Source organism: Haemaphysalis longicornis, unplaced genomic scaffold (assembly GCF_048455015.1).
Source record: "Haemaphysalis longicornis isolate Haplotype H1 unplaced genomic scaffold, Haemaphysalis longicornis Haplotype H1 scaffold_12, whole genome shotgun sequence".
In the NCBI taxonomy this organism is placed as follows: domain Eukaryota; kingdom Metazoa; phylum Arthropoda; class Arachnida; order Ixodida; family Ixodidae; genus Haemaphysalis; species Haemaphysalis longicornis.
This window is the reverse complement of record NW_027526225.1, coordinates 96,473,751-96,499,570: the sequence shown is the minus strand read 5'-3', so window position 1 is coordinate 96,499,570 and position 25,820 is coordinate 96,473,751. Positions and strand designations below refer to the sequence as shown.

At 46.8% G+C, this 25,820-nt stretch overlaps 1 protein-coding gene across 6 annotated transcripts in view; it reads right to left on the bottom strand.

Annotated features, from left to right (window-relative positions):
* Positions 1–25,820, bottom strand: part of LOC144163035 (uncharacterized) — a 265,629-nt gene that overhangs the window by 138,221 nt on the left and 101,588 nt on the right. For 4 of the 6 annotated variants that reach the window (XM_077693815.1, XM_077693816.1, XM_077693818.1 and 1 more), the window contains exons 12-16: positions 23,892–24,137; positions 13,691–13,957; positions 11,590–11,835; positions 4,872–5,138; positions 2,757–3,002 (exon numbers count right to left, since the gene is read on the bottom strand). In XM_077693815.1, coding sequence (XP_077549941.1) covers positions 2,757–3,002; positions 4,872–5,138; positions 11,590–11,835; positions 13,691–13,957; positions 23,892–24,137 — 1,272 coding nt within the window. The remainder of the gene's footprint in view (positions 1–2,756; positions 3,003–4,871; positions 5,139–11,589; positions 11,836–13,690; positions 13,958–23,891; positions 24,138–25,820) is intronic. The other 2 variants (XM_077693819.1, XM_077693820.1) reach the window with 2 other exon arrangements.

Genomic DNA, 25,820 nt, shown 5'->3' with positions numbered 1-25,820 from the left:
CCCCTTAAAGGGCCCATGAAGACAAAATACAAGCTCCTTTTATTTGAAAGATTCCCTGTTCTATAGTGCCCCCAGTGCTTCTCCGAAAGCAAACGATGCTTTATTCACTGCAAAATTAATCAATTGAAGCTAAAATATCGATTACCGCGCCAAATCGTGTGTTCGAACGACGTTTGCAATGACATCATAAGAACAGGTCTTTCAGCTAAACTTGGTGTGGAGCGGAGGCATGTTTACTGTTAGTCAACCCAGATGGCACCCAGGTGGCAAGCCGTTTTCTGCCTTAAGGTTGTTTGTAACCGTATTTAATCCTGGCCTGTTCTTGTTCATGGAGAAAATTATCGTTTCATGAAACATAGTGCTCGCTCAACAAATTTGGTCACGTAAGACACCATCGCTTGCATAAATTGGCCAGTGCCGTCTGAGACAACCCCAAATCCCCACATAGCTGTGCATCTAAACCAACAATAGTGCCCGCAGTAGCAACGGAAGCACACATCGGTACTCCTATGTTTACGTATGCTTTCATAACTTCCACTGTTTGTCACACCATTCTTAGTGCTATAAAAAGAATGGGCCCTAAATTTAAGTGCAAATAGCTCATTTGGCAAGCTTTTAAGCCATGCCTAAGTTGCGTTTGCTTTTGCCGGCCTCCGCCAATCGCAGAGCTGGCTGGTATGACATAATAGGATCTCTTGCGGGAACCGAGCAAGTGGGTCGCGTGGCCATTTTCTTTTTTCCTAATTATACAGCTTATTTGAGCGAAGTTTACAATAAAAGTGGTGTCAGCATGATTTTAACGAGGCAATCTTTTGAATGAATCAAACTTTCATTTTGTCTTCATGGCCCTCTTAAGTCAGGAGTTGACGGGATCGGCGCGCTGCTGTTTTCACGAACCGCTTGAAAACAGACTCCCTTGGCAAGGCAGCACAGCCCCAGTGCGCCTCTTTGCGTTGTGTTACAGCCACAAACAGGGGTAAGGTATACCTACGTCCTCCAGCAGCAGGAAGGAAGGGGGCTTCATGCAACACCTATGATTAGTTTTATTTGGACCTGTCTTCAAGACGACGAAAATGCGGGAGCCATGGGCAGCCCATGGCACATTGGAAGCAGACTTTGTGGCGTTTTTCGGTACATGGTTGTGTACAGGTACATGTCTTGCTTTGCTAACAAAAAAAAATTACACCATCTTCCCGTGGGGAACCCTGATGAGGATGTGTTGTGGCGGTTCCGTGTGGTTCCATTGCGTTGCCGTTATGTTGAGTGATCTGGATTTTACTAGCGCCAGAGGGAATTCCGCGTCCGGGTCCACGCCGGTGGCAAAGGCACGCAAGTGCTGTTGTGTTATGGTGAGTAGGCGATGGTTCTCGAGGCGCCGAAAATCGTCCATTATGTTCTTGTCGATGTTGTCTCTGAGGTAGAATCGGTAGTCTCCGTCAGCTTTGGTGAGGTAAAGGTTCTTGACATTGGTGCACCGGCTGAGAGCAATGTACACGCCCTCCTCTTCGCAGCTTTGTCTTCTTGTTCTTCTTCTTCTTCGGCGGTTCCCCTACGGGAAGATGACGACGGTGGTTGAACGCGAACCTATCTCGTGATGGATTCTTTGGTTGGTCAATCCCTAGGGGCATCTTGCCACAATCAGCATCGGAGGCGCTGCGGACGGGGCTGGTTGAGCTGCAAGGCGCGTGGCGCTTCCCGCCACAGCTTTCCCACGGGAAATTCAGCATCCCCCTCTAAAGTTTTCAGTTCGTCGTTTCCGTTGACGCTCAGCTTCGCGTGCCTTCGTTGTATCAGTAGCTTCTTGACGTAGTTTGACTGAGTCAAGGACATAAGGCGAGTTCGTAGCACTTGCTCCTGTCCCGGATTTGTAGCGTAGTGGGAAGAGCACCGCGTACCTCCCGTTGCGGCCAGAGAGTCGTGGGATCGAAACCGGGCGCCGCTAACTATTTCTCTTTTTATAGTGTATTATCGCCTTGCTGTGGGTGTAAGGAGGACAGTTGCGCATGCGCAGTGAGCGTGTGGACGGCGCCGCCATCAACGACGCAGGACAAGGCGAACCTAACAAATGCTCCGAATTAAAAAATTAAAGCCGATCCACCCAATGTGACAGCTGTCGGAAGTGCAGAGCAGTGATTCGCCATAATGGTCTGTAGCGCCGTTATCCGCTCACTGCTACCACCCAATGCAATTCAAATTTCCCTGCTTTACTGTGCTAGCGCGCCCTCTGCCTGAAACAGCGTCAGCGGGAGTTCCCTCCATTTTATGCTTGCTTCTCCGTCTGCACGTGCAAGCGTTGCACCGCCACTTTTTTTCGCTTACTGTTGTAAAAACCAACGCAACGAGCATTCTTAACTAAATGAACGCAGGCGCTGCCAGTTAATTACGTATATTTTGCCTCAAATGTACCTGCAGTTTCCTTTGCGCTAAACAACGGGGAGATGTATGACAAGCGCCAGCGGTTCACGAGTTTCAAACGCTTGCGACTGTATAAACCGCTTCGCTTTCGAAGCCTGTGGGTTGCGCTGCAGGAACAGAATGCCATGTGGGTGTCTCTACTTGGGTCCAGTGAGCGAGCTACGACGACAAGGCGAGCTCCTAAAGTGCTCTGCACTTAAACTTCTCTAGGCAAATTTCTTAGTGACGGGATCCAGTGGCTGATGACGATCCTGAACGGGCATGGGGAGAAGCTGAAGTTGGATGCCATAGTATGCGATCATGGCCCCCACCAAACCACATCAATGACTGCCAACACTTACTTGTGCAGCATCCACTGATGTTCCATCCACTTCTGCATTGTGCACAGCCCTGGACTCTTCCAGCATTTCCTTTTCGATGAGCACGTCGTTCGGCCTCGTCAGGTGTGAAACCCTTGGACTGCCGGCCTGCCACCTGCTCTCTTCCGGTTCCAAACGTTCTTGCTTCGGAGAACGGAACTGCCCTGGTTTCTGCGCTCCAACTTCCTCTCGGGAACATGGGGACTCTCTCTTTTGACTCCTCGAGCCCTGCACCATAAATTCACTCATTTCACAGACAGAACTAGGTGCGAACAAGATTGCATACGTTGGCAGGAAACAGTAAAAGGGCCCTTCTGACAACAAATTCCACAAAAATTTGGACTGATGACACAAGTTGTCTGCCAATAAACCCAAATGTTGATATCGGTACACTGATCCTAGCAAGCTAATGAACAGTAAAGAAAAAATTATCTTTAAACCTGTCCATACACACTATTAAAACAGCTCTTAAAACAGCTTCTTTTAATTTTGAAGTAAACTCTGTGAAACTTGCCAGTCTTGGTCTTTTTTTCTAGTGATTGCAAATATGCCATTATTTTTAGTTTGAGTCAGTCAGTTAGTTCCCAAGATAATAGACATAATTAGCCATTTCTGAGGAACAATGGACAAACTAGTGCTGGTCATAAAACTAACCTTTATATTTTCCAATACTATCAGCCCTGGTGAACACAAAAAGATAATCGGTTTTTGGTACACCACTTGAAACAAATTTTACAGCTCATTAAACATTGGTGTTTGAAATAGGCATTCAAAATGGTTCCTTGCCACTGGTGCCACCCAAGATGAGCTATGAAATTAGTTCCAAGAGGTGAATCAAAAAACCGGTTCTCTTTTTGCGTTCACCAGGGTTCACAGTATTGTGAAGTATAAAGACTAAATTCTTACGGCTAACACTGTTTTGTCTATTGTTCCTCCTAAATGACTAATTATCTCTAAATATCTTGGCAACTGACTGACTGAGAAAAAAACCTTGCCATATTTGAAGTCAATGGGGAAAAAGAAGGAAGATTGACAAGTTTCACAGAGTTTGCTTAAAAATTAAAAGAAGCTCTATTAAGAGCTAGGTAACTCTTGTTTAAGCAAGCACACAAGGAAATCACACAGAGCTGGCACTTGCTTCTACAGCTCGAAGAGCATGGCTTTTGGTGGAGGGAAGTTTAACAAACTCCAGGTCGCTTGGTCAGGGCTGTGCTGTTTTCACCAATAACTTTGTGGCCGAAATAAACGGAACTACACAATCCACTCCTCTGAAAGGGTTTAGTTACTCGAACTCAGGAAAATCTCACGAAGCTAACGTAAACTGCAGTAACAGAAACAGGGTTGGTATTTTCCTAGACTAATGCACTCCGAAATTTATTGGACTATGTCACCCAATCCGCTCCTCTGGTTCAAATGCACGTGAGATTAATGCTTCCACTAATGCACACAAAAGAGGAGCAATACTACTACCTGCTCGCAAGCGTGAGCAGGAAGTTCTAATACACAAGATCATTACAATAGATGAAATACTACTGAACGCTTGTATTTATAGGTCTCATCGATTTGGACTGCACTTTCTGCACAAGTTCAGAATTCGTTAAGCCAGTTCAGAGCAGGCGCCGCCACTGCAGAACTGGTCCTGCACTTTTGTCGTCTGCTTCTGCACCTCCTCCCTGGGAAGTGCACGGAAAGCAGTAAACTGGTCCTGCAACCCCAAAATCGTCGGTAAATCGCAGAGAAAACTACAGGCACCGTGCACTGAACTCGAAAATCGAAAAGGCGAGTGCTGCACTACCTGAATGAGTGCAGCTCACGCAGCCAAATCGTGACGGCATGGTAAGGTACGTGTACCAGTAGGAAAAGCTGCAGTGAGCCGATCATGGGCCAGGCGATCAACCGAGCCCTTTCCATTCGACACTGGTGCCAATCTGATCAGACAAAGACCCTCTTTCACCGCGTGCACAAAGTGATTGCATAAACATCCCCCAAGTCAGGGTGGCATTGCCTCATAGCCAAGGCTGCAGATTCTCCACGTTAAACCTCAATCATGAGTTGTGAACGAGTGTGTCAGGGGTCGACGAAGGCACTGCAACATACCGATGCTTCCAGCGCCGCAGTGGTGGCCGGCCTGTGGCCCTCTCCTCCGCTCACCAGGCCGTGATGGTCCTCAGAGTCGTCCAAGATGATTACTTCTTTCTCCTCGAGCACACCATCTGAGGGCCGCTCCATGCGGGACAACACGCCGCACCCGCCCTCGCTGAGGGGGGAACCGCCACTGCCAGCGATCTCCGCAGCCCCATCCCGATGTCCCGGGCAGGATGGTGTCACGGGCAGCCTAGGCGCCTCTTTGGACGGACCAGCACTCTGCACAGAGTTCCCAAGGAAGCACAAGCACTGTTGGAGGCAGACTAGTGGTCTGGGTGAGTTGGTCCATGCAGATATAATACAAATTTGTTCGAAATATTTAATGTTTTGTAGTGCTCCCAGCCCTCGTCCGGCAGCAAGCGATGCTTTATTCTCTGAGAAATGGATCAATTTAAGGCTCTACCAAATGACTCTCCCAAAAGGCTCTACCAATTGGATGTCGCCATGGCAACAACAAGATGGCCGCCGGGCGGTTCGGCTGGTGTGCAGTTCACACGCGGTCCATTTTGCATACGCTTTCCTCGGTTTCGCGGTCGACTCGGTTGCCGTTGAGTGGTTTCACCATGCCTTGCGACTCTGTACAGTGACGTTATTGTTATCACGACTATCATTATTGTTATCATGTGCCAGGCTACGAGAAATTCGCAGCTCGAAAGACGCATCGAAAACGTGCCCGCGGTATCGCCGTCGTTTGTCCTTGATTGGGAAACGCAGTGTATGCGTCCACAATCGTGGTTCATAAAGTGAACTTTTGGACTCATTGCGATGTTATAAAATGCTGAGTTATTGCTGTTTCACAGCGAGCTTGCGAGCATTTGCGAATGGAACTGTCTCGTTGCGGCACGCGCGGCGCAAGTTGTAGTGTGCGCTGCATCGCGGCAACGTGTTCAGGCGGCGCCCGATTATGGGACTGGTTGGTATTACACACGAGTAATAAAAATTGATCTGTGCGAAGTGAAATTTAATTCCAAACGAAAGGTTGCTATACATAGCAACGTTACTTAAATTACGATGGTGGTGAAATATGACGGGAGGGCTGATGGGGTGCAATGATCCACCACGTCGCATTGAGCAACTTTTGCCGTGGCTCTACACTCATTCGTACAGCGCAGTCTGGGATTACAAAATATTATTTTCGGCGTTTCAATAATTAAAAAATACATGTTGAGGTTGCAGCATTTGGCAATTGATAATCTTGATGGCACATTACGTTGTCCATTTGGGTAATGCAGTAAGAATAAGTTTTGCTTGAACTAGAAGATCGAGGTATGCTAATAATAATTAATGTTGCAATTGTGTAAGAAAGTATATACTTTGCTTTCAAATAGCTCATTTTATGCTTGTGATGCGCTAATATAACCTTTCAACACTGAACAGCCCCATGTACTAAGCTGTAGCTTCAGCAAGGTTATGACACCCAGAAATCAGTTGAAAGTCTATTGGCATGCAATACTATTGTAACAACAACACATAACAATATCAAGAAAAACCAAGCCTCGCTCTTCACTTTGGGAACAGTTATGCATCATGCATCCATCAAGTAAAGTATAGGCACCCTAGTAGTGTATAGTAAACTCTGTGGTACACTCAGCGTAAAACAGGCCCTTCTGCAACCTCAAGGACTGCATATAAAAACCTCCAATGAGCCAGGAAGGCATCCCAGATGCACCAAATCAAAGGGCAAAGGTCTTTTAGGTTCTCCCCAAGCAAGGACAGCAAGGACTATGCTTTGAAAGTGGTGAAGTCATTGTAAACTTTGAGTGCCGTTTTCTCATAAATGTATTAGACAAGTTCATCGTTGCTCGTGGAAAGGATAGCATGGCAACAACTGGGCGTATTTTGACCCTGTCTGTTTTATTTCAATCCTTGAAGAGTACTGCACGGCAAGACAGTCTCAGATTTTCATTTTAGGGCCTAGTTGTTTTTTAATGTGGAATTTACGGCTCGGTCGATTGTGTCCTACAGGGTACACGTAAAAATATGGTTTTCTGTAAAACAAAATGAAGGGTGTAAAATAATTTTTAAGACTGTCTTGCCCTGTATTGTTCTTTCAGCTGCCGTTAAAGAGTATTAAGAATTTCCAGCCATGTGTCAATACCTCGCTAGGCTTTCCACAAGCAGACAATATGTAAGCACCTGTAACACAGGACCTATTCAATGTATCATTATGAAATTTTAAATTTCGCCATTTGGAGTGTTTTCCAATGTGCGTGCCAAATTTGATCAATCTCCGCCGAAAAACAAAAAATTCACACCAATCCCCTCGTCTCCCTTAAAATCAAAATTTTGATTCTCACGCCAAATTGTGCATTTCGTGAAGTCTGCAAGGACGTAACAAGGACAGACCTTCACGCGAGCATTAGTGCGCCGTTTACTCGGCAGAGGAGTGCCAAACATTTCTTTTTTTATTGTGTGTCCCCCTAGATGGCGCCACCATTCTGCGCAGGACGGCTGTCTGCCTTTGCTCTGTTTTTTCAGATAGTTGCTGCCAGAGCAAAAACAACCATGTCTCATAAGGCCACTGAACGGCCAGGTTATTTATGAACAGCCAGGGTAATTATGCCCTCACCCCCTTAAACTTATAACGAGGTCTTACCCTGGTAGCGCATTTCTACGGCGAAAAGGCAGTGGAAGTCAATGAGCACATCAATGATGTGTCTCAGATACTGATGGTACCAGTGTGAAGTGCCTACAGGTGGTGAAGATACAGGAGTACAGGGCCATTTGCCTAACACATCAAGATGGTTGTGATAACAGATGACAAAGGCAGCGGCACAGGTGAAAACGCAATGTGGAATTTATACGCATGCTTCCTGAGGAGGCAAAATCCACAAGGGTTTCCCAACACACAAGGGAACTCCCGGTACACTTCTCTCGGTGGGGACCTGAGAATACACGTGGTACAAGTTGAGCTTCAAAGATACGGTTTCCTCATCACACAACGAAAGGCAATTGGTCACAAACGTTGGTTCTTCCATTAAAACCAATGGTGAATACGATGTAATTTTTGCAGGAGTACCTTTTCGCATTGCCTCAGGACACCCACTCAAGCTGGACAGGCAGAACTGAAGGCTGCTCTGAGCATTTGTCTTTTATGAATAACCGGGCAGCATGGTTTTTTTTCTGAGTCTGTTCAGCCTCTCAATCTGCTTATGCCCTTTTTGCATGAATGAGGCGCATGCACTGTACTGTGATCACCCGCAGAAGTGGCTTCACAAAATAACAAAACAGACACACTTATTTAAGAAGGCAGATTGGTCTTTGCGGCCGAAAAACGTCCGTTTTCTCAAAAATGGCATTTTCGGACATCACGGCTATTTTTACTATCAGTCTGCAAATTTCCGCATCAAAAGGCACCATATTTCATTATAAATAACATTTTAAAGTTCACTCTACAGCTCAGTTCGTGCAGAATTCGATGGTGAAACGGCACACTAGCATTTCGCCCTCCGATATCTCGGCAACCAGAGCAGGTACAACTGTAATTTTTTGCTTCTGATACCAAAATGTGTGGGGAATATAACGTCGGAAACAATGTTTTCAAATGGAGGCTTTGAAAAATTATTATTGTGTTCAATTTACACCACCTGTGAGCCAATTCTGGCACAGCGTGGAAGGAGTGAAGTTTAGTGTGTTGTTAAGACGACAAAAAAAAGCTAAATCAGAAAAATGCTTTCAACATTGCATTCTTTAATCATCTCTCTGCCTAGCCAAGGGGTAATTGTCATTCTGTATGGTGCGGTTATGTTGTACTGTTGACCGAAAATAATCGCAATTACCATTAAATATCACAAAAAATAATCAATTTGCAAAAAATTTAATTGCAGATTTGAAATTAGCTAAAAAAACTCCATATTCCTCTGCCGTTAGATTAAAATTGGTTCTTAAATAAAAAAATAGCTGCAAGAAAAGTCTCCCCCTTAAAGGGCCCATGAAGACAAAATACAAGTTCCTTTTATTTGAAAGATTCCTTGTTCTATAGTGCCCCCAGTGCTTCACTGAAAGCAAACGATGCTTTATTCACTGCGAAATTAATCCATTGAAGCTAAAATATCGATTACCGCGCCAAATCGTGTGTTCGAACGACGTTTGCAATGACATCATAAGAACAGGTCTTTCAGCTAAACTTGGTGTGGAGCGGAGGCATGTTTACTGTTAGTCAACCCAGATGGCACCCAGGTGGCAAGCCGTTTTCTGCCTTCCGGTTGTTTGTAACCGTATTTAATCCTGGCTTGTTCTTGTTCATGGAGAAAATGATCGTTTCATGAAACATAGTGCTCGCTCGACAAATTTGGTCACGTAAGACACCGTCGCTTGCATAAATTATCCAGAGCCGTCTGAGACAACCCCAAATCCCCACATAGCTGTGCATCTAAACCAACAATAGTGCCCGCAGTAGCAACGGAAGTACACATCGGTACTCCTATGTTTACGTATGCTTTCGTAACTTCCACTGTTTGTCACACCATTCTTAGTGCTATAAAAAGAATGGGCCCTAAATTTAAGTGCAAATAGCTCATTTGGCAAGTTTTAAGCCATGCCTAAGTTGCGCTTGCTATTGCCGGCCTCCGCCAATCGCAGAGCTGGCTGGTATGACATAATAGGATCTGTTGCGGGAACTAAGCAAGTGCGTCGCGTGGCCATTTTCTTTTTTCCTAATTATACAGCTTATTTGAGCGAAGTTTACAATAAAAGTGGTGTCAGCATGATTCTAACGAGGCAATCTTTTGAATGAACCAAACTTTCATTTTGTCTTCATGGCCCTCTTAAGTCAGGAGTTGACGGGATCGGCGCGCTGCTGTTTTCACGAACCGCTTGAAAACAGACTCCCTTGGCAAGGCAGCACAGCCCCAGTGCGCCTCTTTGCGTTGTGTTACAGCCACAAACAAGGGTAAGGTACACCTACGTCCTCCAGCAGCAGGAAGGAAGGGGGCTTCATGCAACACCTATGATTAGTTTTATTTGGACCTGTCTTCAAGACGACGAAAATGCGGGAGCCATGGGCAGCCCATGGCACATTGGAAGCAGACTTTGTGGCGTTTTTCGGTACATGGTTGTGTACAGGTACATGTCTTGCTTTGCTAACAAAAAAAAAATTACACCATCTTCCCGTGGGGAACCCTGATGAGGATGCGTTGTGGCGGTTCCGTGTGGTTCCATTGCGTTGCCGTTATGTTGAGTGATCTGGATTTTACTAGCGCCAGAGGGAATTCCGCGTCCGGGTCCACGCCGGTGGCAAAGGCACGCAAGTGCTGTTGTGTTATGGTGAGTAGGCGGTGGTTCTCGAGGCGCCGAAACTCGTCCACTATGTTCTTGTCGATGTTGTCTCTGAGGTAGAATCGGTAGTCTCCGTCAGCTTTGGTGAGGTAAAGGTTCTTGACATTGGTGCACCGGCTGAGAGCAATGTACACGCCCTCCTCTTCGCAGCTTTGTCTTCTTGTTCTTCTCCTTCTTCGGCGGTTCCCCTACGGGAAGATGACGACGGTGGTTGAACGCGAACCTATCTCGTGATGGATTCTTTGGTTGGTCAATCCCTAGGGGCATCTTGCCACAATCAGCATCAGAGGCGCTGCGGACGGGGCTGGTTGAGCTGCAAGGCGCGTGGCGCTTCCCGCCACAGCTTTCCCACGGGAAATTCAGCATCCCCCTCTAAAGTTTTCAGTTCGTCGTTTCCGTTGACGTTCAGCTTCGCGTGCCTTCGTTGTATCAGTAGCTTCTTGACGTAGTTTGACTGAGTCAAGGACATAAGCCGAGTTCGTAGCACTTGCTCCTGTCCCGGATTTGTAGCGTAGCGGGAAGAGCACCGCGTACCTCCCGTTGCGGCCAGAGAGTCGTGGGATCGAAACCGGGCGCCGCTAACTATTTCTTTTTTTATAGTGTATTATCGCCTTGCTGTGGGTGTAAGGAGGACAGCTGCACATGCGCAGTGAGCGTGTGGACGGGGCCGCCATCAAAGACGCAGGACAAGGCGAACCTAACAAATGCTCCGCATTTAAAAATTAAAGCCGATCCACCCAATGTGAAAGCTGTCAGAAGTGCAGAGCAGTGATTCGCCATAATGGTCTGTAGCGCCGTTATCCGCTCACTGCTACCACCCAATGCAATTCAAATTTCCCTGCTTCACTGTGCTAGCGCGCCCTCTGCCTGAAACAGCATCAGCGAGAGTTCCCTCCATTTTATGCTTGCTTCTCCGTCTGCACGTGCAAGCGTTGCACCGCCACTTTTTTTCGCTTACTGCTGTAAAAACCAACGCAACGAGCATTCTTGACTAAATGAACGCAGGCGCTGCCAGTTAATTACGTATATTTTGCCTCAAATGTACCTGCAGTTTCCTTTGCGCTAAACAACGAGGAGATGTATGACAAGCGCCAGCGGTTCACGAGTTTCAAACGCTTGCGACTCTATAAACCGCATCGCTTTCGAAGCCTGTGGGTTGCGCTGCAGGAACAGAATGCCATGTGAGTCTTTACTTGGGTCCAGTGAGGGAGCTACGACGACAAGGTGAGCCCCTAAAGTGCTCTGCACTTAAACTTCTCTAGGCAAATTTCTTAGTGACGGGATCCAGTGGCTGATGACGATCCTGAACGGGCATGGGGAGAAGCTGAAGTTGGATGCCATAGTATGCGATCATGGCCCCCACCAAACCACGTCAATGACTGCCAACACTTACTTGTGCAGCATCCACTGATGTTCCATCCACTTCTGCATTGTGCACAGCCCTGGACTCTTCCAGCATTTCCTTTTCGATGAGCACGTCATTCGGCCTCGTCAGGTGTGAAACCCTTGGACTGCCGGCCTGCCACCTGCTCTCTTCCGGTTCCAAACGTTCTTGCTTCGGAGAACGGAACTGCCCTGGTTTCTGCGCTCCCACTTCCTCTCCGGAACATAGGGACTCTCTCTTTTGACTCCTCGAGCCCTGCACCATAAATTCACTCATTTCACAGACAGAACTAGGTGCGAACAAGATTGCATACGTTGGCAGGAAACAGTAAAAGGGCCCTTCTGACAACAAATTCCACAAAAATTTGGACTGATGCCCCAAGTTGTCTGCCAATAAACTCAAATGTTGCTATCGGTACACTGATCCTGGCAAGCTAATGAACAGTAAAGAAAAAATTATCTTTAAACCTGTCCATACACACCATTAAAACAGCTTCTTTTAATTTTGAAGTAAACTCTGTGAAACTTGCCAGTCTTGGTGCTTTTTTTGTAGTGATTGCAAATATGCCATTATTTTTTGAGTCAGCCAGTCAGTTCCCAAGATAATAGACATAATTAGCCATTTCTGGAGGAACAATGGACCAACTAGTGCTGGTCATAAAACCAACCTTTATATTTTCCAATACTATCAGCCCTCGTGAACACAAAAAGAGAATGGGTCTTTGGTACACCGCTTGAAACAAGTTTTACAGCTCATTAAACATTGGTGTTTGAAATAGGCATTCAAAATGGTTCCTTGCCACTGGTGCCACCCAAGATGAGCTATGAAATTAGTTCCAAGCGGTGAATCAAAAAACCGGTTCTCTTTTTGCGTTCACCAGGGTTCACAGTATTGTGAAGTATAGAGACTAAAGTCTTACGGCTAACACTGTTTTGTCTATTGTTCCTCCAAAATGACTAATTATCTCTAAATATCTTGGAAACTGACTGACTGAAAAAAAACCTTGCCATATTTGAAGTCAATGGGGAAAAAGAAGGAAGATTGACAAGTTTCACAGAGTTTGCTTAACAATTAAAAGAAGCTGTATTAAGAGTTAAGTAACTCTTGTTTAAGCAAGCACACAAGAAAATAACACAGAGCTGGCACTTGCTTCTACAGCTCGAAGAGCATGGCTTTTGGTGGAGCGAAGTTTAACAAACTCCAGGTCGCTTGGTCAGGGCTGTGCTGTTGTCACCAATGACTTGGTGGCCAAAATAAACGCAACTACACAATCCACTCCTCTGAAAGGGTTTAGTTACTCGAACTCAGGAAAATCTCACGAAGCTAGCGTAAACTGCAGTAACAGCAAACAGGGTTGGTATTTTCCTAGACTAATGCAATCCGAAATTTATTGGACTATGTCACGCAATCCGCTCCTCTGATTCAAATGCACGTGAGATTAATGCTTCCACTGATGCACACAAAAGAGGAGCAATACTTGTACCTGCTCGCAAGCGTGAGCAGGAAGTTCTAATACACAAGATCATTACAATAGATGAAATACTACTCAACGCTTGTATTTATAGGTCTCATCGATTTGGACTGCACTTTCTGCACAAGTTCAGAATTCGTTAAGCCAGTTCAGAGCAGGCGCCGCCACTGCAGAACTGGTCCTGCACTTTTGTCATCTGCTTCTGCATTTCCTCCCTGGGAAGTGCAGGGAAAGCCGTGAACTGGTCCTGCACTCCCAAAATCGTCGGTAAATTGCCGAGAAAACTACAGGCACCGTGCACTGAACTCGAAAATCCAAGAGGCGAGTGCTGCACTACCTGAATGAGTGCAGCTAGCGCAGCCAAATCGTGACGGCATGATAAGGTACGTGTACCAGTAGGAAAAGCTGCAGTGAGCCGATCATGGGCCAGGCGATCAACCGAGCCCTTTCCATTCGACACTGGTGCCAATCTGATCAGACAAAGACCCTCTTTCACCGCGTGCACAAAGTGATTGCATAAACATCCCCCAAGTCAGGGTGGCATTGCCTCATAGCCAAGGCTGCACATTCTCCACGTTAACCCTCAATCATGAGTTGTGAACGACTCTGTCAGGGGTCGACGAAGGCACTGCAACATACTGATGCTTCCAGCGCCGCAGTGGTGGCCGGCCTGTGGCCCCCTCCTCCGCTCACCAGGCCGTGATGGTTCTCAGAGTTATCCAAGGGGATTACTTCTTCCTCCTGGAGCACCCCATCTGCGGGCCGCTCCGTGCGGGACAACACGCCGCACCCGGCCTCGCTGAGGGGGGAACCGCCACTGCCAGCGCTCTCCGCAGCCCCATCCCGATGTCCCGGGCAGGATGGTGTCCCGGGCAGCCTAGGCGCCCCTTGGGACGGACCAGCATTCTGCAAAGAGTTCCCAAGGAAGCACAAGCACTGTTAGAGGCAGACTAGTGGTCTGGGTGAGTTGGTCCATGCATATATAATACAAATTTGTTCGAAAGATTTAATGTTTTTAGTGCTCCCAGCCCTCGTCCGGCAGCAAGCGATGCTTTATTCTCTGTGAAATTGATCAATTTAAGGCTCTACCAAATGGCTCTACCAAAAGGCTCTACCAAATGGCTCTACCAATTGGATGTCGCCATGACAACAACAAGATGGCCACCGGGGGGTTCGGATGGTGTGCAATTCACACGCGGTCCATTTTGCATATGCTTTCCTCGGTTTCGCGGTCGACTCAGTTGCCGTTGAGTGGTTTCACCATGCCTTGCGACTCTGTACAGTGATGTTATTGTTATCACGACTATATCATATGCCAGGTTACGAGAAATTCGCAGCTCGAAAGACGAATCGAAAACGTGCCCGCGGTATCGCCGTCGTTTGTCCTTGAGTGGGAAACGCAGTGTATGCGTCCATAATCGTGGTTCATAAAGTGAACTTTTGGACTCGTTGCGATGTTATAAAATGCTGAGCTATGGCTGTTTCACAGCTACCTTGCGAGCTTTTGGGAATGCAACTGTCACGTTGCGGCATGCGCGGCGCAAGTTGCAGTGTGCGCTGCATTGCGGCAACGTGTTCAGGCGGCGCCCGATTATGGGACTGGTTGGTATTGCACACGAGTAATAAAAATTGATCTGTGCGAAGTGAAATTTAATTCCAAACGAGAGGTTGCTATACATAGCAACGTTACTAAAATTACGATCGTGGTGAAATATGACGGGAGGGCTGATGGGGTGCAATGATCCACCACGTCGCATTGAGCAACTTTTGCCGTGGCTCTACACTCATTCGTACAGCGCAGTCTGGGATTACAAAATATTATTTTCGGCATTTCAATAATTAGAAAATACATGTTGAGGTTGCAGCATTTGGCAATTGATAATCTTGATGGCACATTACGTTGTCCATTTGGGTAATGCAGTAAGAATAAGTTTTGCTTGAACTAGAAGAACGAGGTATGCTAATTATAATTAATGTTGCAATTGTGTAAGAAAGTATATACTTTGCTTTCAAATAGCTCATTTTATGTTTGTGATGCGCTAATATAACCTTTCAACCCTGAACAGCCCCATGTACTAAGCTGCAGCTTCAGCAAGGTTATGACACCCAGCAATCAGTTGAAAGTCTATTGGCATGCAATACAATTGTAACAATAACACATAACAATATCAAGAAAAACCAAGCCTCGCTCTTCACTTTGGGGACAGCTATGCATCATGCATCCAACAAGTAAAGTATAGGCACCATCGTAGTGTATAGTAAACTCTGTGGTACACTCAGCGTAAAACAGGCCCTTCTGCAATCTTAAAGACTGCATATAAAAACCTCCAATGAGCCGGGAAGGCATCCCAGATGCACCAAATCAAAGGGCAAAGGTCTTTTAGGTTCTCCCCAAGCAAGGACAGCAAGGACTATGCTTTGAAAGTGGTGAAGTCATTGTAAACTTTGAGTGCCATTTTCTCATAAGTGTATTAGACAAGTTCATCGTTGCTCGTGGAAAGGATAGCATGGCAACAACTGGGCGTATTTTGACCCTGTCTGTTTTATTTTAATCCTTGAAGAGTACTGCACGGCAAGACAGTCTCAGATTTTCATTTTAGGGCCTAGTTGTTTTTTAATGTGGAATTTACGGCTCGGCCGATTGTGTCCTACAGGGTACACGTAAAAATATGGTTTTCTGTAAAACAAAATGAAGGGTGTCAAAAATTTTTAAGACTGTCTTGCCCTGTATTGTTCTTTCAGCTGCAGTTAAAGAGTATCGTACTTACCCGATTCTAACGCGCCCCCGATTCTAACGCGCACCCGATTTTCCTGGCAAAAAAACCAAAAAAACTTGCCCCTCCGATTCTAACGCGCGCGTAACTTTATAACGAAGACAAACGAATGCGGGAGAAATGGGCGATTTATTTCCCGAAGTAATCTCACTCATCTCACTCCTCGTCGCTTTCCGCTGACCACAATATCTCGTCCTCGGTGCCGACAAGAGCGTTCGCGATGCCACATTTCTGAACGCTCAACCATGATGGGATCGTGGCCCACGCCTTGTAAGCCCATCCCGCGAGCTTCTTCAGAGGCGCACGCTTCACCGGACCGATCGTTTTGAACGCGTGAGAGCCGCTGCTGCCATTGCTGTTATCAAGTGCGCAAGTGGAACGATTTAACGATTTGTGTGAACACCCATAGAAAACCATAGGCGCTTATGCTTCCTCCGTTCGAAAAATTGTTGCTAAACATGGAGAAAGTCTCCCTCCATGTTGCTAAAGGTTTGGCGCCATCTTCAGATGGCGATGGCGATGGGTGGGACGAAATTTCCGCTGTTTCGGCAGTTTCGGTTTCGTATCCGATTCTAACGCGCATGCGATTTTTAGGCCATATTTTTCCGGAAAAAAGGTCGGCGTTAGAATCGGGTAATTACGGCATTAAGAATTTCCAGCCATGTGTCAATACCTCACTAGGCTTTTCACAAGCAGGCAACATGTAAGCACCTGTAACACAGGAACTACTGAATGTATCATTATGAAATTTTAAATTTCGCCATTTGTATTGTTTTCTAATGTGCGTGCCAAATTTGATCAATCTCCGCAAAAAAAAAAATTCACACCGATCCCCACGTCTTCCTTAAAATCAAAATTTTGATTCTCACACCAAATTGTGCATTTCGTGAAGTCTGCAATGACGTAACAAGGACAGACCTTCACGCGAGCATTAGTGCGCCGTTTACTCGGCAGAGGAGTGCCAAACATTTCTTTTTTTATTGCCTGTCCCCCTAGATGGCGCCACCATTCTGCGCAGGACGGCTGTCTGCCTTTGCTCTGTTTTTTCAGATAGGTGCTGCCAGAGCAAACACAACCATGTCTCATAAGGCCACTGAATGGCCAGGTTATTTATGAACAGCCAGGGTAATTATGCCCTAACCCCCTTAAACTTATAACGAGATCTTACCCTGGTAGCGCATTTCTACGGCGATAAGGCAGTGGAAGTCAATGAGCACATCAATGATGTGTCTCAGATACTGATGGTACCAGTGTGAAGTGCCTACAGGTGGTGAAGATGCAGGAGTACATGGCCATTTGCCTAACACATCACGATGGTTGTGATAACAGATGACAAAGGCAGCGGTACAGGTGAAAACGCAATGTGCAACTTAAACGCGTGCTTTCTGAGCAGGCAAAATCCACAAGGGTTTCCCAACACACAAGGGAACTCCCGGTACACTTCTCTCGGCGGGGATTTGAGAATACACGTGGTACAAGATGAGCTTCAAAGATACGGTTTCCTCATCACACAACGAAAGGTAATTGGTCACAAACGTTGGTTCTTCCATTAAAAACAATGGTGAATGCGATGTAATTTTTGCAGGAGTGCCCTTTCGCATTGCCTCAGGACACCCACTCAAGCAGGACAGGCATAACTGAAGGCTGCTCTCAGCATTTGTCTTTTTAAATGCCAATGCATTTCTTAGTCGGGGGTTGTCTTGCGTACGTTGACCGGCGTCCGCGCAGGTGTTATCTCTCCGCTCCCGCGCGTGCCCTACCAACGGATGTGGCGCGCCTAGCAACCGGAGCAGGTGGTGAGCGGCGGAGAGTAAGGAGAGGAGGAGCGCGCGCGGGCGTGTGAGGGCGCTCGCATCGCGGAGCAGCGGAGGGTAAGGAAGAGGAGTAGTGTGCGCGGTCGGGTGAGGGCGCTGGCATCCCGTAGCTCGCTCGTGCGGAGAGAGAGAGCTCGGGCGCTACTCCTCTTCGCGCTCGGACTATATATAAATGCAGGGAGCGCGCGCTTGGTGCCTTGATAGCTATGGAAGTCGGTGAAATCGAATCCCTTCTTCGTACGTCCGTTATGGGTACGTTCACACTCACGGCTCTCTTGATTAATTACGCCATTAATAATAATTACTCGCAGCGCACTCATCGGTGCACCCAATGCATTCGCATTTCTGCATGATCCCCTTCGGGGAGGTGGGGGGATTTTTTTGAATAAACGGGCAGCATGGTTTTTTTTCTGAATCTGTTCAGCCTCTCAATCGGCTTATGCCCATTTTGCATGATTGAGGCGCATGCACTGTACTGTGATCACCCGCAGAAGTGGCTTCACAAAATAACAAAACAGACACACTTATTTAAGAAGGCAGATCGGTCTTTGCAGCCGAAAAACGTCCGTTTTCTGAAAAATGGCATTTTCGGAAATCACGGCTATTTTTTCTATCAGTCTGCAAATTTCCTCATCAAAAGGCACCATATTTCATTATAAATAACATTTTAAAGTTCACTCTACAGCTCAGTTCGTGCAGAATTCGATGGTGAAACGGCACACTAGCATTTCGCCCTCGGATATCTCGGCAACCAGAGCAGGTACAACTGTAATTTTTTGCTTCTGATACCAAAATGTGTGGGGAATACAATGTCGGAAACAATTTTTTAAAATGGAAGCTTTGGAAAATTATTATTGTGTTCAATTGACACCACCTGTGAGCCATTTCTGGCACAGCGTGGGAGGAGTGAAGTTTAGTGTGTTGTTAAGACGACAAAAAAAGCTAAATCAGAAAAATGCTTTCAACATTGCATTATTTAGTCATTTGTCTGCCTAGCCAAGGGGTAATTGTCATTCTGTATGGTGCAGTTATGTTGTACTGTTGACCGAAAATAATCGCCATTACCATTCAATATCTCGAAAAATAATCAATTTGCAAAAAATTTAATTGCAGATTTGAAATTAGCTCAGAAAACTCCATATTCCTGTGCAGTTAGATTAAAATTGGTTATTAAATAAAAAAAAAGCTGCAAGAAAAGTCTGCCCCCTTAAAGAGCCCATGAAGACAAAATACAAGTTCCTTTTATTCGAAAGATTCCCTGTTCTATTGTGCCCCCAGTGCTTCTCCGAAAGCAAACGATGCTTTATTCACTGCGAAATCAATCAATTGAAGCCAAAATATCGATTATCGCGCGAAATCGTGTGTTCGAACGACGTTTGCAATGACATCATAAGAACAGGTCTTTCAGCTAAACTTGGTGTGGAGCGGAGGCATGTTTACTGTTAGTCAACCCAGATGGCACCCAGGTGGCAAGCCGTTTTCTGCCTTCCGGTTGTTTGTAACCGTATTTAATCCTGGCTTGTTCTTGTTCATGGAGAAAATGATCGTTTAATGAAACATAGTGCTCGCTCGACAAATTTGGTCACGTAAGACACCGTCGCTTGCATAAATTGGCTAGTGCCGTCTGAGACAACCCCAAATCCCCACATATCTGTGCATCTAAACCAAACATAGTGCCCGCAGTACCAACGGCAGTACACATCGGTACTCCTATGTTTACGTGTGCTTTCGTAACATCCACTGTTTGTCACACCATTCTTAGTGCTATAAAAAGAATGGGCCCTAAATTTAAGTGCAAATAGCTCATTTGGCAAGCTTTTGAGCCCTGCCTAAGTTGCGTTTGATTTTGCCGGCCTCCGCCAATCGCAGAGCTGGCTGGTAGGACATAATAGGATCTGTTGCGGGAACGGAGCAAGTGGGTCGCGTGGCCATTTTCTTTTTTCCTAATTATACAGCTTATTTGAGCGAAGTTTACAATAAAAGTGGTGTCAGCACGATTCTAACGAGGCAATCTTTTGAATGAACAAAACTTGCATTTTGTCTTTATGGCCCTCTTAAGTCAGGAGTTGACAGGATCAGCGCTGCTGTTTTCACGAACCCCTTGAAAACAGTCTGCCTTGGCAAGGCAGCACAGCCCCAGTGCGCCTCTTTGCGTTGTGTTACAGCCACAAACAAGGGTCCTGTATACCTACGTCCTCCAGCAGCACGAAGGAAGGGGGCTTCATGCAACACCTATTAGTAGTTTTATTTGGACCTGTCTTCAAGACGACGAAAATACGGGAGCCATGGGCAGCCCATGGCACATTGGAAGTAGACTTTGTGACGTTTTTCGGTACATGGTTGTGTACAGGTACATGTCTTGCTTTGCTAACAAAAAAAATTACGCCATCTTCCCGTGGGGAACCCTGATGAGGATGCGAAGCATCGTCGCGGTTCCGTGTGGTTCCATTGTGTTGCCGTTATGTTGAGTGATCTGGTTTTTACTAGCGCCAGAGGGAATTCCGTGTCCCGGTCCACACCGGTGGCAAAGGCACGCAAGTGCTGTTGTGTTACGGTGAGTAGGAGGTTGTTCTGGAGGCGCCGAAGCTCGTCCATCATGGTCTTGTCGATGTTGTCTCTGAGGTAGAATCGGTAGTCTCCGTCAGCTTTGGTGAGGTAAAGGTTGTTGACATTGGTGTACCGGCTGAGATCAATGTACACGCCCGCCTCTTCGCAGCTTTGTCTTCTCGTTCTTCTTCTTCTTCGGCGGTTCCCCTACGGGAAGATGACGTCGGTGGTTGAACGCGAACCTATCTCGTGATGGATCCTTTGGTTGGCCAATCCCTAGGGGCATCCTGCCACAATCAGCATCAGATTCGCTGCGGACGGGGCTGGTTGAGCTGCAAGGCGCGTGGCGCTTCCCGCCACAGCTTTCCCACGGGAAATTCAGCATCCCCCTCTAAAGTTGTCAGTTCGTCGTTTCCTTTGACGTTCAGCTTCGCGTGCCTTCGTTGTATCAGTAGCTTCATGACGTAGTTTGAATGAGTCAAGGACATAAGGCGCGTTCGAAGCACTTGCTCCTGTCCCGGATTTGTACCGCAGTTGGAAGAGCACCGCGTACCACCCGTTGCGGCCAGAGAGACTTGGGATCGAAACCGGGCGCCGCTAACTATTTCTTTTTTTTTATAGTGTAGTATCGCAGAGCTCTGGGTGTAAGGAGGAGAGTTGCGCATGCGCAGTGAGCGTGTGCACGGCGCCGCCATCAACGACGCAGGACAAGGCGAGCCTAAGAAATGCTCCGCATTTAAAAATTAAAGCCCATCCACCCAATGTGAAAGCTGTCGGAAGTGCAGAGCACTGATTCGCCATAATGGTCCGTACCGCCGTTATCCGCACACTGCTACCACCTAATGCAATTCAAATTTCCCGGCTTCGCTGTGCTGGCGCACCCTCTGCCTGACACAGCGTCAGCGGGAGTTCCCTCCATTTCGTGCTTGCTTTTCCTTCTGCACGTGCGGGCGTTGCACCGCCACTTTTTTTCGATTACTGTTGTAAAAACCAACGCAACGAGCATTCTTAAAGGAGCCATGAAGAGAAAACACAAGTTTGGTTCATTCAAAAGATTGTCTCGTTAGAATCATACTGACACCACTTTTAACGCAAACTTCGCTCAAATAAGCTACATAATTAGGAAAAACGGGAATGGTCATGCGACCCACCAGCTCATTTCCCGCAACAAAACCTATGTCGTCACATGAGCTAAGCTCTGCGATTGGCGGAGGCTGGCAGAAGCAGACGCAAATTAGGTAGAACTTACAAACTAGACGAACGAGCGATTTGCGCTTAAATTTAGGGCACATTCTTTACAAAGCAATAAGAATGATGGGACAAACAGTGGAAGTTACGAAAGCACATGTAAACATAGAAGTACTGATGCGTTCTGCTGTTCGTACTGCGCACAGCATGCTTGGTTTCGCTGCACAGCACTACGGGGCTTGGGGTTGTCTCAGACGACACTGGCCGATTGACGCAAGCAATGGTGTCTTACGTGACCCCATTTGTCGAGCGAGCACTGTTTCAGGGAACGAATATTTTCTCCCAGAACAAAAACAAGCCAGGTTTAAATGCGGGCAAAAATAAACCAAACGCTTGCCACGGTATGGTGGCGCCATCTAGGTTACGGAACGTAAAGAAACGCGGGAAGAAACCATCACCGCTGTACAGGGTGGAGACAACCTTTGAACGGTCCCGTGCCGCCGCAATTGGGCCAACGGGCTCAACGCGTTATTCTTTTCGTTTCCCACAAGACCTAGCAACGCGAAACAGACAATATGATTCAAACTTTTTCAGTAAACCGCGTTGCGGCGATAATTTTAGCGCGGTTTTGACACAATGACTTGCTTCGGCAGCGAGCGAGCAACCGAAAATGGCGGCGCCAGCGTATACGTGTCTCTGCCCTGTACGGGGGATGCGTGAATGAAGGTACTCTAGGCTGCAGAGCGGTCGGTTTCAGTGATGTCACTTGGGACCACGAAAACGCACGATTGAGCGGTAAAATCAAAATTTTAACCGAAATTGTTTAATTTCTCAGTGAATAAAGCACCGTTTGTATCCGGACAAGCGCTGGGGGCACTATAAAACAAGAAATCTTTCGAATAAAACCAACTTGCATTTTCTCTTCATGGCTCCTTTAATGGGGCACTGACACAAAATTTTGAAGGCGAGATAACTTCAGAGATAGATTGGTGAGAACACATTTACATCATCTGTAAAATATCATCGGTGAATACAGCCTAGAACATATTTAAAATCAATTTTAAAGTGTGCGAAACGCAACCGAGCAGCCAGCAGAGGACCACGCGCAATCGACATCCCGAGGATATCGTGTAAATAAACAATATCCAAATACGTCACGAGTTTGTGTTTGCCGCTTCCGCACTGCTGGCGTTTTTTGCCGGCTCGCCCGGCTCGCCGCTCCAGTCGGAGGGCCGGAGGGCGGAGCTTCTGCTCTCGAGAACGAACGACCCGATCGTTGGCGGCGGAGGCGCCTTGATTTCGTCAGCTCATCGAGCAGCTGGTCGCGACCAAAGTTCTACAGCGATTCCAGGCACTCTGTTTCTACTACTGGTAGTTATCATTGAATGCGAAAACGCGCCGGAGGCACAAAAAGCCCACTCAGCTAGCCGCACGGTCGCTGTGCAGGCGGCGGCCACGGCCGCGAAGTGGCCCACCCAGGCCGGCGCAGGTAGCTCGAGTGATAGCTTGTTACCGCTGCAAGAAATTGTCCCCAAGTCCCGACCATGGTGGCTTACATGAGAAAGGAGTTAATGATGCGATGGCGGGTTGCATTAAAAATTGTCATCTGCAGAGCGGCACTCGAATATCCGCCGCAGTGCTAAGCCGAACACAACTGTAGGCGGACCTGTAGGCAGACCGGCCGGCTGCTCCCAGCGCGCGTCTTGCCACCCACCGTCTCGAGCGTCACGCGTCGTTCTTTAGCCGCGGTAGCATTTGCACTCGCAGCGCCTGCGTCACATCCTCGGTCGCTTTTTAATTAAGCGCCACACGAGATCAGTACGTGGGGGCATTCGCAGAAACTGCCGTCGATGCGGATTCAACAGTGCTACGGCGGCTCTGCTCTGTGATATCCCTCCGACGGTCACGTGGTCAACTTTGTTCACACAAAATCCATCGTTTCGCGGCACTCGCTGAAACCGAAACTGCGACTGGCCGCATTGAAAATGCCTCTAATTAAACAACCGTCGCACGCTGAAGCAAATGAGGTTTCTACAGGTTATAAGTAGGTCACTAGCTACTTATCGCAACAAAAAAAATAGGATGTAAAATTTTTGTGTCAGTGCCCCTTTAACTAAGTGAACGCAGGCGCTGCCGGTTAATTACGTATATTTTGCCTCAAATGTACCTGCAGTTTCCTTTGCGCTAAACAACGGGGAGATGTATCACAAGCGCCAGCGGTTCACGAGTTTCAAACGCTTGCGACTCTATAAACCGTTTGGATCTCGAAGCCTGTGGGTTGCGCTGCAGGAACAGAATGCCATGTGGGAGTCTCTACTTGGGTCCAGTGAGGGAGCTACGACGACAAGGTGAGCCCCTAAAGTGCTCTGCACTTAAACTTCTCTAGGCAAGTTTCTTAGTGACGGGATCCAGTGGCTGATGACGATCCTGAACGGGCATGGGGAGAAGATGAAGTTGGATGCCATAGTATGCGATCATGGCCCCCACCAAACCACATCAATGACTGCCAACACTTACTTGTGCAGCATCCACTGATGTTCCATCCACTTCTGCATTGTGCACAGCCCTGGACTCTTCCAGCATTTCCTTTTCGATGAGCACGTCGTTCGGCCTCGTCAGGTTTGAAACCTTTGGAATGCCGGCCTGCGACCTGCTCTCTTCCGGTTCCAAATGTTCTTGCTTCGGAGAACGGAACTGCCCTGGTTTCTGCGCTCCCACTTCCTCTCCGGAACATGGGGACTCTCTCTTTTGACTCCTCGAGCCCTGCACCATAAATTCACTCATTTCACAGACAGAACTAGGTGCGAACAAGATTGCATACGTTGGCAGGAAACAGTAAAAGGGCCATTCTGACAACAAATTCCACAAAAATTTGGACTGATGCCACAAGTTGTCTGCCAGTAAGGCCAAATGTTGCTATCGGTACATTGATCCTGGCAAGCTAATGAACAGTAAAGAAAAAATTATCTTTAAACCTGTCCATACACACTATTAAAACAGCTCTTAAAACAGCTTCTTTTAATTTTGAAGTAAACTCTGTGAAACTTGCCAGTCTTGGTGCTTTTTTTCCAGTGATTGCAAATATGCCATTATTTTTTGAGTCAGTCAGTTAGTTCCCAAGATAATAGAGATAATTAGCCATTTCTGGAGGAACAATGGACAAAATAGTGCTGGTCATAAAACTAACTTTTATATTTTCCAATACTATCAGCCCTGGTGAACACAAAGACAATCGGTTTTTGGTACACTGCTTGGAACAAATTTTACAGCTCATTAAACATTGGTGTTTGAAATGGGCACTCAAAATGGTTCCTTGCCACTGGTGCCACCCAAGATGAGCAATAAAATTAGTTCCAAGCGGTGAATCAAAAAACCGGTTCTCTTTTCGCGTTCACCAGGGTTCACAGTATTGTAAAGTATAGAGACTAAAGTCTTACGGCTAACACTGTTTTGTCCATTGTTCCTCCAAAATGACTAATTATCTCTAAATATCTTGGCAACTGACTGACTGACCCAAAAAATAATGCCATATTTGAAGTCAATGGGGAAAAAGAAGGAAGATTGACAAGTTTCACAGAGTTTGCTGAAAAATTAAAAGAAGCTGTATTAAGAGCTAGGTCCCTCTTGTTTAAGCAAGCACACAAGGAAATCACACAGAGCTGGCACTTGCTTCTACAGCTCGAAGAGCATGACTTTTGGTGGAGCAAAGTTTAACAAACTCCAGGTCGCTTGGTCAGGGCTGTGCTGTTGTCACCAATGACTTGGTGGCCGAAATAAACGCAACTACACAATCCACTCCTCTGAAAGGGTTTAGTTACTCGAACTCAGGAAAATCTCACGAAGCTAGCGTAAACTGCAGTAACAGCGAGCAGGGTTGGTATTTTCCTAGACTAATGCAATCCGAAATTTATTGGACTATGGCACCCAATCCGCTCCTCTGGTTCAAATGCACGTGAGATTAATGCTTCCACTGATGCACACAAAAGAGGAGCAATACTACTACCTGCTCGCAAGCGTGAGCAGGAAGTTCTAATACACAAGATCATTACAATAGATGAAATACTACTGAACGCTTGCATTTATAGGTCTCATCGATTTGGACTGCACTTTCTGCACAAGTTCAGAATTAGTTAAGCCAGTTCAGAGCAGGCGCCGCCACTGCAGAACTGGTCCTGCACTTTTGTCGTCTGCTTCTGCACCTCATCCCTGGGAAGTGCAGGGAAAGCCGTGAACTGGTCCTGCACTCCCAAAATCGTCGATAAATCGCAGAGAAAAGTACAGGCACCGTGCACTGAACTCTAAAATCGAAGAGGCGACCGCTGCACTACCTGAATGAGTGCAGCTAGCGCAGCCAAATCGTGACGGCATGGTAAGGTACGTGTACCAGTAGGAAAAGCTGCAGTGAGCCGATCATAGGCCAGGCGATCAACCGAGCCCTGCTCCAGC